The sequence below is a fragment of the Argopecten irradians genome, chromosome 3, assembly GCF_041381155.1.
Source record: "Argopecten irradians isolate NY chromosome 3, Ai_NY, whole genome shotgun sequence".
Lineage (NCBI taxonomy): Eukaryota > Metazoa > Mollusca > Bivalvia > Pectinida > Pectinidae > Argopecten > Argopecten irradians.
In genome coordinates, this window is record NC_091136.1 from 26,081,622 (window position 1) to 26,093,668 (window position 12,047).

At 36.4% G+C, this 12,047-nt stretch overlaps 1 protein-coding gene across 1 annotated transcript in view; it reads right to left on the minus strand.

Annotated features, from left to right (window-relative positions):
• The window catches only part of LOC138318002 (synaptotagmin-11-like), a 74,669-nt gene extending 63,000 nt beyond the window's left edge, over positions 1-11,669 (minus strand). Inside the window, exon 1 of the mRNA XM_069260014.1 lies at positions 11,078-11,669. Within this exon, the coding sequence (XP_069116115.1) occupies positions 11,078-11,090 (13 nt within the window). The 5' untranslated portion in view covers positions 11,091-11,669. The remainder of the gene's footprint in view (positions 1-11,077) is intronic.
• Between the last annotated feature and the right edge of the window lie 378 nt (positions 11,670-12,047).

Below are 12,047 nucleotides of genomic sequence, written 5' to 3' on the forward strand. Positions count from 1 at the left end.
TAAACAAAGTATTTTGATCGCGCTAAGATTTTTTATGACATATTTCGGCCTTTTGACATCTGACACATGTTTTATGTGCTAATTCATATTAACACAACATTTTCACATCAAACATCCATTAATTGCATTGCACGATCTCCCTGAGAGTCTGTCGAGGGTGCTTATGATGTTTGTGCGGTATTCCCTTGATGGCTCTTGGTTAATTAACGTAATTAGCTAAGAGATTTGAATCACTGGAACGTTTGTCGCGTAAACACCTTACTATCCCTAGGCTAAATTGTGTTTATAATTAACAGCACAATATGCATCAACCGATGAAGGATCTAAATACAGCCATTCTTCTGCGGTAGTAATAGCACATCCAGATAACAGATGACTCCGTTATATATTAAGTGAAATACATCGCATCAGGAATTAAGCCAGGTCATTAGAATTGTACCCGCTGCCCCTATAACATGAACATAAGAGGCGACAATTTTCTTTTCAATTTTTCAAAAATGACTTTTCCTTTCTAACATCTTTCTGGATGACCATGCCTCACGTTTGGCCATACATTAAGCGCTAGCCCTGTGAGAAAGGTTCTGGTTTTTGGCCCATGACCGAGATACATTTGTACATCATATATTACAAAAATGTGTGCACTTGCAGGAAGGGCGTTTTTGGCCCATGATTGAGATACATTTGTACATTATATATTACAAAAATTTGTGCACTTGCAGGAAGGGCGTTAGTATTATTCGTGCTGTCCTGATAACATGATCGCAATAGGCGACTAAATGAGGGGTTCTCTCTTTTGTATTCTTCCTAAATGACGTGTTTTCTCCCTAACGTCTCTCTGGTCAACGCCTTACTTTTGAACAGGAGTTGAGCGCTGGCCCCTGTGAGGAAACTTGTGGGTTATGTTCCCTGTCCGGGACGTACCATAGACTACTACAGAATTGGTAGTTTCCGTTACTGCTTATCGCTAAGCATAAATGAAGTCCCCCGTTGTCAGCATAAATGTGTGCGGATGAGGCGTGCTTATTAGGTGCTTTGGTAGCTAAATGAGACATTAGTTCGACTATTTTAATGTGTCACAACATGAACATACTGCAGTCTCCCAAAACACGCCACACACTTCATACAGACAGCTCATCAAATATACGAGGGACTCCTTAAATAACCCTCGCCGTTATTTAAACGTAAATCAACCAACCAACCCAAGGCATCAAGCCTTGTCTCGAAATACAATAATACTTCGACATAACTGCATTTGAAAAAGGCTTCTTAGATCTTAGATATCACTTCGACAATTACCACAGTCATTACTGTTATTCCTCTTTCAAATAACTTTACCAGCCCCCACTAGCATAATGATATCGTTATTGACCCAGCTTTAGGATCTCCTGTCCACATTCAATTGTTGTTAATATACCGTTATCCTTGGGTTAATGCAAGGTCATCGTTATTGACTAACTCATTAAGGGTCACTGTTTTTATACGTAGTGTGAAAGCAATTGATACATTCGTTATCTAGACATCACTGTTAGAACACCCCATATAACGCGGACTGTATAGGTAGACTGATCTAAACATTTCCGATATCAATTCCAGAATATCACACGCAAGGGATTTCATGATCGTTTTCTAGGTATCCATCGTACTGAGGTTTTTGTCGTACTTCGCTTTGAGTAGCTTGATTATGCTTTCTGCTACAGCCTTTGTCACGCCCCTTGGGGAATCATTTGCATATCCTACGTCACAGGAACGTCATACATTCACCAACATAAACAATAACAACATGGTAATGACCGAGTTTTGGTCTTGTCAGAGAACTGTAATTTCGAATCAGGATATTATCGAGAGAATGTTGTGGACTTGTACTTTGAAGTCGAAATATCTTATTATTTTAATGGTTTTTGAGTGGCATGACTCATTATATTTAATAACTTCCAATGCAGAATGCTTTTAAGAACTAAAGATAGTCGCTTTTGGTGGAATCGTTTATTCCCCCAATGAGCTTGCTTAAACAGTGCTATGAAAATAAATCTTTTAGATATTACTGCTGAATTAAAGAAGGTATGAGAGAAGTGCGTGTTGCATAATGCAAAAAGCCTCCATACCGGGCATAGTTGCTATTTCAGGGCTATGGTAACCATAAATGATAGTTAAAAGTCCTGTGATTTAAGCTTTCTTTAAAATGCACTAAACAATTATGAATTTTGATTTAAGGAGCCATCATGTTAACAATATGGATGATGTCTAATTTTCCTACACAGCTTATAACGTCGCTTTCTTTATACCTACATACAGGAGCAAATCACTCTAATATGATTTGTTTGTTAGTTTAATTTTAAAGGATGGCCATCAATGCGCACATTGTGTTGTCTAGATGTCTGGTATGTTTTGGGAGACTGCTGTATATTCGTGTTTGCCTATTGTAATTGTTATAATGCATTATGATTCATCATATATTCATTAAAAGGAGAGGACTTTTACAGACTTGACCTATTGCACAATGCCGTCTTTCATAACATCAAATAATAAAATATTCTGAAATGAAAACTGTGATTCATCATAAAACGGGAAACATTATACATATCTTTTACATGAACTTAATACATTTCCTGTTACTGAGTTCTTTGTCATAACAAGTGTAATTTGATACAAAGCATGTACGACACTATTTAATGAAAACTGAATTGGAAATGTTAAAACATCATACCACGGTAATGCTGTTCCCGCGGTAAAAAAAATCCCAATCCTTCATATCCACGTATGAAAGACTATTTTTCTCTAATACCTCTCATAATTTCACTACTATGATTTCCCGCTATTTTGAAATACATTCGGGAAAAAATGACTGTTAATTCTCCATACATGAAAATTTTCAACGCAATTCTCGTTGTATGTATCTTTTAAAGTGAATAGTCGGGCAAAGAAAACTAGTCTAAATGCGTTCATTGGCCTTCCAAAAGTTCTCACATATTAATACGACGGCCAAGTTCTGCTTACGTTTCCCAGTTCTGACCATTAAAGTAAAGGAAAGTTGAAAGAATTGAAAGCGAGGCTGCGTGGAAATGTAACCACGGACAGGGTCAGCATGGAGGACGTTTTAGGATTCCTATACTTAAAATTAATTTCTTCGTACGCAGACAGATTTTGGCGAGAGATTTTATTTTTCTATTTCATAAGAAATTATACTGGATACATTCACACCATTTTTACCGACTTTAGCCATCCTGCCCGACTGTTCACTTTAAGGTAAATCCAGCCTAGTTTTAGAAAAAAATGTTATAATTGTACCTAGAAAATAGTACTTTGTTGATGCTGTGACGTTACGAGGCTTTATTGCATGGGCAATACAGCTTCAGGCGACATGAATGTATTGCCCTAGACCAGCCAGTATTACACGTGTAGGTATGAGAGAATAAAAGACAACGAATGTTCCCGTAGCTATTGAAATAGCAATACAATGAGGTATGACTTCCCAGTTGCACTTTCACATATTTTTGCTTTCATATATTCGATTATAAAACATGGTTTTAATCATATTGCTTGATTTGGTCCAAAAGACATATTTCTATTTGTAGCTATTATTTAAGGACGGCCGTTGCAATGTATTCTGTGTGAGAATGTTGCTGTATTTTAGGAGGTTGCGGTATGCTACAGTGAGATGGCACAATAAGCTGTCCCTAAATGACCTAAGCTGGTAATAGGATGCTAAGTATAACCAAGTAACCAACCAGTCATCCCTCCCCCTTAATTACCACCATTTAATACTAGTTTGACCCTTATCATTACTTACTCGTTTGTGATAAAATCTAATATTCAAGGCTTTATCGTTTCTTGAAGAATGCAAAATCGATTGAATAGAATGATAAAATTATAATGTTATTAGGTAAAATGTAAACAGTTATATTTTCTTTATTCATCCAATAACAGTCAATTGGACTAGTTCATGTTAATAGGACGTTAAAATCATCAAACAAACAAACAAAACCACGTGATTACCCCATAACGTTTGTTCGGTACTAATAGTTCCCGCTGGAAATATGTTAGAGCGTCATTCCATCACCAGTAGAAACAATAGTCCCGCACAAACGTTATCAGTTATCACGTGGTACGTGCAAAAGTCCCATTATAATAATAGTGAATAGTGGGATATTACACAAAACTCTCAGTGACGTCATACAATAATTACCCAACTGATCCCAACTAAAGATGGATATTATTTGACTGTGTTTGTTTTGCCGTATAAAACATTGTTCGTTAGGCATTATTTACAGGTAAAATACACTTGCTTTGCTAACACAGACATTTTGCTTTTGAATTGTTGGAATAACGATTTTATTTGAAACATAAGCTTGAAAATTGGGGTTGTTGTAGAGCAGACAATTGATTTGATAATCGGATATTGTGCGAGATCTGCCTTTATCGACCTCACTAAGGAGTTTTACAAGGTCGGGGGTCTAGACATGTATTCAAGGTAATTTAGGATAATATAGAGTCAAATACTTTACCGTGGGTAAAGCCATATATTTTACACTTCTAATGAAATGTGTGTTAATCATGATATTTATCAGGCATGTGATGATGTTTACTTAAAAGAGTGTAGATTCAAAGGTATACCGCCAATAGCAATACATTACTACCTGAAGGTGACATTTAATTCGAAAAGTAATAAGATGTATTAATTATAAACATTAAAATACAATTACTTAAAATAAATCTAAACAACCAAAAATTTCCAGGAATGTAACAATGGAATATAATGCTGCCTTAATCAGTAACGTTTTGAAAGTACTTGCGATAATCCCATTTTTACTCATAACAAAATATAAAAAATATGACATGGTTTTTCAAGATCCGATGTTAATAGCATATTGAATTATGTATATACATGTATATATTCATATATAATAAACCCGCATATTGTAATCAGTAAACATACATTGGTTTGTTAAATACTGAGTATAGACCACTTCATGGTCATCAAATTGATAGGTACATTTATTAAATATCTAGTTTGGTTTGTTACATGTACGTCTGTAACAGGAGAAGAGAAAATACAACGCCCAGACCGGGATTCGAACCCGGGACCACCGAACATAAACCGAATGCTCAACCGCTAAGCTACCTCATCACCGATGATCGGCCCAGTCCAATCTCACTACACCCCTCCTCCCTTTTCAAATATTTCGCCCTCGAAGACATGCGAGACCCTTATACCATCTCCGAAGGTATTTAATTGGGCACCAATTTTGTAACAGGAGAGAAGAAAATGTAGCGGCCAGACCGGGATTCGAACCGGGGACTTACGAACACAGGAGGCCAGTTCAATGAAAATGGATGTTGTCATACATTTTTTTGTAGTTGGTGGATGGACTGATGAATATACCTAACAGTCATGTGGCTTTTTTAATAAAATATGATATTTGAAAAATTATTGAAAAATCGGGATATTTACTACAAAACAGAGAAAGCGATGATAGTCGCCATATTGGAATTGTTACCCTCGACTCGATTATTTTTTTTAACAATAGTATATTTTTTTTCTAGAATCATATCCACGCATCAGTCCTTCGATAATCCATAATCACACACATACCATGCAAAAGCATATAAACTATGTCTATATAGTAAAACGCAATATTTCAATTAAAAGATTTCCGGTGCTTTCTGACTTGTGTCATCGAAAGCAAAGTCACAGTGGAGAGCGATAAGAGGGACTTACCCTACAATCGGTTAATCGGTTTTGTCAGAGGGATTGCGATACGTTTGTTTTCGCGGAAAATTTGAATACTAAAACGTATCGGAATACAATATGTTGCATATGTGAATTCGTGTTGTTTTCTAGTAATTTAAACGTTGCCGTCAAGAAAATTATTTATATAGGGTATGCCTGCTATTCAATCCTTTTGACTGCAACATCATGTCAATACAGGCAGTACCACTTTACTGACATTTGACAGGCATTTGACGTTTTCAATTATAAATCATTGATCTTAACGTCAAATACAAGTCCGACAAATCGACTCATTTTGGTACAAAGCACCAGTGGAATCAGAAGCGTTACATAAAGGCTTCGATCATTTATCAGAATTATTTCGTGGTCAGTGGTCAATGGATAAAGGTCAATTCAGGAAGATGATGTGGTCTCAATAACAGAACCAGCAAGACGAGCTTCGGAACAACGAGGTCTTGACATAGCGAAATAGCACATTCCTTTGAATCATTCTATATCACTGGACAACCATCATCAACTTGTGTCACTTACCCCGTGATATGGGAGCCATTTTGAATTATATTAAAACATACCAGGCTGCTTGGGTGTCGAAACAAGGGAATATTTGGATCCATTCGTACGATGGACATAGATACTTATATCATTATGAGGTGGCATGAATTGACATACGTCTGTTTTCAATTATGAAGATGGGAACATAAATCATAGGTAGGCAAATGGTTTGAAAACAAGTTCTTATATAAACGATTGACACAGTGAATATATAAGTATGGAAATGAAAACAAAAGCTTTAGGATCCCTTTTTCTGATAAACTCTTCAAAAAGGTTGTGTTGGGTAATTTAGAAAACTAATCAGTTGTGTGAAAGAGTTCTAAAGAAGCAAAAAATCAAAGGAATGTGTTTTTATTTCAAATATACTCGTAGTTTCATCGTCGCTGATAGCGAGAGGACTTGCACTTCCGGATCACATAGCTCCATTGTTTTTAAACTTTTGTTCGCCTTTGTTGTATTGAGTTAATACGATGTTAAAGGTGTGTTCTGTGTATCTAACAAAGTGTCTGAAAAACAACTTATTGTAGTGACACCGATAACATCAATAGTGATTTGATCATGCACTTTAGTTAGGTGACGTTGTAAAGATAACCCTGGAAAAGGGTCGGTCGTAACTCTCTCTATCTCCCTATGTTGAATGTAGGTGATTATAATTGGCCTGAAAATTGTTAGGTTGGTTGGGATTAACATCCTGTTACCGACCAGGCTCCGATTTCTCGAAACAAAAGTACAAACTTAAGTCAAAATTAAGTTTTTCTCCTTATGTAACTTATGTTGATAAAATTGACTTAAGCCAAATTTTGACTTAAGTTTGTTTCGAGAAATCGGGGCCAGAGCCATATAATGACGGCTTCCCCTGTGCACAGTTGGTTGCATGTGTGTATGTAAATTCGTGTTGTGTCTCCTTGTGATAGTAGAAATTCGTATTGTGTCTCCTTGTGATAGTGGAAATTCGTGTTGTGTCTCCTTGTGATAGTGGAAATTCGTGTTGTGTCTCCTTGTGATAGTAGAAATTCGTGTTGTGTCTCCTTGTGATAGTGGAAATTCGTGTTGTGTCTCCTTGTAATAGTGGAAATTCTTGCTCATATTATAGTGTTATCACACTGAACTATGCCATCAGAGACACCAGACAGCCATACGAGACTGTGTCGAAGTTGTACGTGTTCGAACATCTCGGATATTGATTACATGTGGTTTTTGTCTTCTATTGCTGTAACTTAATATGCTTTATTATCTTCTCTGTATGACATTGCATCATTGTAATACATTGTCACGATTTTGGAATAATAATTGTTCTATTAAGTTATGTGTCATTTGGAATTGCATCTTATAGTTTCTAGTATAATTACATGATACATTTGGAAATAGGACAACACTTAACATTGTACCATGTGTGTGCAGTTCAAATATTCGTTCTTACCTCATACAAGACGTTTCCTTCAACGTTTTACGTATTAGACTATGAGACTAAACCTTGTTGTCACTAGGGACTAAAATTCAATTATGATTCCTTTACAGACTTTGGACATATTTGTCACGTCCGATGACCCCTCCGACTTATTAAGTAGGTTGGTTGGTCGGTTGGTTGGTTGGTTGGTTTGGTGGTCAATCTGGTTTAACGTCCTTGTAACAGCTAAGACCATTTAAAGAACTGGCACCCTTTTGTGCATTGTGCTTACGTGTGTGAATCTATGTTTTCGGATGATCTGGTATATTCTTGTTGTGTCTCCTTGTAATAGTAGAACTCCTCCAGTATTATAGTGTTGCCTTACAGAAGCGTGCCACCAAAGTCCCCAGACATCACACCCCACTTAGTCACATCAAACCAGTCGTTTTACTCCTTTTATGCTGAGCGCTAAGCAAGAACAGAAACTATCACTGCTATAGACTATGGTGTGTCGTTTTAATCAAATTTCTCATTTTAGTGGACAAAACCCAGAGTATTCCTTACAGAGGCGAACGCTCAAATGAATGCAAAAAGTGAGGCGATGTCAAGGAAGGATAAAGTCATTTAGGTAGAAAAACATTAATATCCTAAATTTAGTAGGCGTTTACGATCATGCAATCAATAGGTTCAGCAGGTACAAATCTAACACACACATGGAAACCCGTTATCAAATGATCCTTAAATGGCTGTTAATAGGGCGTAATGAAGCAAACTAAACTAATTAAAATCTTTGATTTACTGTCAGATATTGTTACTTTTTAAGATGAATGACCTTTCTTAGAGGAACGTCATGATGAAAATATATATAGATGTATTTAATCTTAAGTAGTACTCTTATGAGATTACAGTTTCGATTATAGATACTAATACATATCTAATACATATATAGAAATAAGAATAACAACGATACATCCGTTAACCATGTCATGACGGCTCTTCAGAATGTCTGTATAGTAATAATAGCGTCTAGTAATCAACTGAAATGTATCTTCCTTTTCATGGACGAAATCCTTCAACTTATCGCGTATTAAACACCCACATACAAACACTGACGTCCATCTTATTGACGTCATTTGTTTTGTTTTCTCGTTGTCTAATTGGAAACTTAATACCCTACATCATTACAAGACCAAAACTTTGGTTTGTTGGCCTCTATTGAAGACATTTCATCACCATGTAAGAATCCATCCATTGTATTCGCCCTACTACCTTTATATAATTTCCAATAAAGTTGACTACGGCGGAAACTTGTAAAGTTATTTCTCCGTTGGACGTCAGTAGCAGTCTCGGCTTGTGAAATCTTACGTTGTTCAATAATGGTGCTTTCTTAAAAGTGATACAAGCTTATTTCCGCTCAGTAGCATGTACAGCTGCAGGCAGACCCCTTACCGTGTTAACAAACTTTCAAATCGCTCTCTGTCTGAAGACGTAAAGCGTACTTATTTCAAAACCTCGAAATAGCTTTTCTTGCAACATTGCTCATGGAATGAATTTTTGCTGATTTTGATTATGCTCTAGAACTTTCTTATATGAAACAGTAATCTTGAAACTAATTTGTTGGAATATGTATTGTTTAATAACAGCATATTAATAACATATATTCCAATTGAGGTTCTTATTCTAATGTCTCATCGAGTCAACATCTACCTCACTTGACCAACTCTACCTGATACGGCCTATACCCCCAGCGAAGCCATATGTGATGTAAATATATAATAATAGCTTATTAAAGTGATTAAGTCACGTGGTAAGTAACAAGCAAACCTACCTCGCTAACTGAAGCAAAGGCAACTCTTCTTAATGATTCTATTGTCATATTTATTGTTAAAGATACCAAAGCATCACCTATAACTATAACATATGTATACTGTTTTATCATAAGCTCCATCGTCGACGAATGGTATTTTTTCTCTATCAAAATAAAAAGTTACTTACTTTACCCTATTACCACAATTGAAAGATTTGAGCTTCTGAACTCAATTTAAGATAGAAATATTAATATAATTAATTGCGTCCCAGTTGCGCACCAAAATAATTCCGTTGCAATATGCCCCATAATAATTGGGCTTGTACCAACAGCAAAATGCATTATTTTATATGATTTTTTGTGTTAGTAAGATGTGCATTTGGACACGATTATGCATCAGTTACTGTTCAAATGATGGGTATTGTTTATACTCTGTCAGCGGTTGAGCAATGTATTATGTATTTCTTTTTAAAAGTACCACAACGAATGCAATAAACAAAAATACACATTCATCATGATACTGTGTTCCTCTGTATGTTGTTTTTTATGTTCGTTACATGTTTTCTATGGGGAGCAGCTGATGTAGACGAATCAACAAATGTAATCAAATTAAAACCTAATTTGTATGACGAGGCTACCGTAACAAATCACTTAACGAGAAATTAACAGGGTTGATTTGTTATCATTGGTGGCTACGGTGCATCCTGGTGCCAATCTATTTAAGTAAATGTTTGTGAAATAGGGATAGCTTCTGGCATGACAAAAATATGACATACAACTGTACCAAGTGATAGCATATTGGCGTTATCGTGACACGATTCGGTACGGCTTAGCGTAATGAAACGGTTTAGCCAGCATGACGCGCCGAGCGAAACCATTTCAATTCCCTTGAGTGATATATTTGATAGATTCTCTTTTTACCGTTCTGTTTGCCGTACGAATGTGGAATCGACTTTAGGATGTCAAATGAAAAGTTCTTTACCTTTGTACATAGAGTCGAGTCTGGACATTGTTGGACAATAGAGCACGTGATACGGGCTAAAGGAAGAGGTAGTATATGAAACAAAATGATCAAATTTCGCTCATCATATTGAAACATTGTCCGGTATTCTTAGCAATAGAAACACACTTAATATCCACAGTTATAATAATGTTACAATGATAAATAGAAAAAAACTTTCTTGAATCAGCAGCTTCATCAAGGTCATTAAGAGCTTGATAAGTTTCCCTGAAAAAGAGTGCATTTTCAGGAGGTCTTGATCCATTAGGCAGGATTCAAATCACGGAAAAGTACAATTATAGATAAATATAAAAAAAAAAATATTGCAATTGGGAGACTGTTTGATATTTGTCAACAGAAAATTGTTTGAAAAGATCCCCACTAGGACACACTCAAATTAAAGCACTGTCATTTCAAAAGACCGGCAACCTTTTATTGTTTCAAACAGCTGTTTACATACACTATATCCCATTCATTATAATGGCTTTTCAAAAGAAAAGCTTTAAGCTTATACGCATAATGTAGACGGATGTCATGCAATTGTGGTAAAGTAATTAAACAAAAACATGAAATGTACAATAAAGTATATGGAGTGTGACTTACCTGTGATTCCCATGTTAAAAAAAGGTAATTAAAATCCGCAAAAAAAAACTTTTTAGCAAATGGTCGCACTATTAGATGCACATCATACTGATGTCTTGTTGACAAGAGGAAGCTGTAGAGTGATTGGCGTTATTTATTGTCCACCCGACAAGCATGCACGCGTAGACGATACTGACAACACACGCTGTGCACGTTTGCGTCCTCTGTCACAGAATCTCGACGTTAACCTGTTAGCGCTGGTCTTGTATTGATTGCGGTGAATTACCAGGGTGTGCTCCGTTAGCTCTTAGTATAGAAACTCCACATATCTCCGTCAGCCCCGGGATACACAGATTGTGCCAATTACCGTCAGGTGCTACCAATGATGGGGATGTTTATTCACACTATAAAATTAATGTTTTAAAACAACAGAATAAATCTGGGCGTTAAAATTCAATAACTGGAAATTTGTATATCGATATCGTGTAGACGTACAATTTCCGTAACGATGGAATTATATCCTAATGCAATATTACAGGGAACCGTACGCGCTTGTACACACCTACAAAAAAGTGCAGGAATTCAGCAGCACTTACTGTCATGTGACAGTCGCCTGGGGGTGGCGACCTGCCCACGCCGGACTATTGTCAGAACAGTCTTATCATCTGTGTGTGGCACAGGAGTCTGACAATGGGCGCGCTCGATAATGGTAGGTGATTATAGTTAATGCAGATCCCCGTTTCTGATGGTAAAGGTATACCTACTCCTACAAGAGTTTGCAAGCGCGTTTGGTAGAATAGCTTATGGCGTTTTATGGCGTTATCGGAAATCTAAAAATACAAACATTTAATTATGGCAATAAAGTGGACAAACGGTGCTTAGTTGTTACAAAAATGGCAGTCCAGTCCTAAAATAGCAAGTTCATCGGCTACATGAAATCTGCATATATAAAGTTTCAATATCATGACTCGACTGTGTGATGCGTCAATAA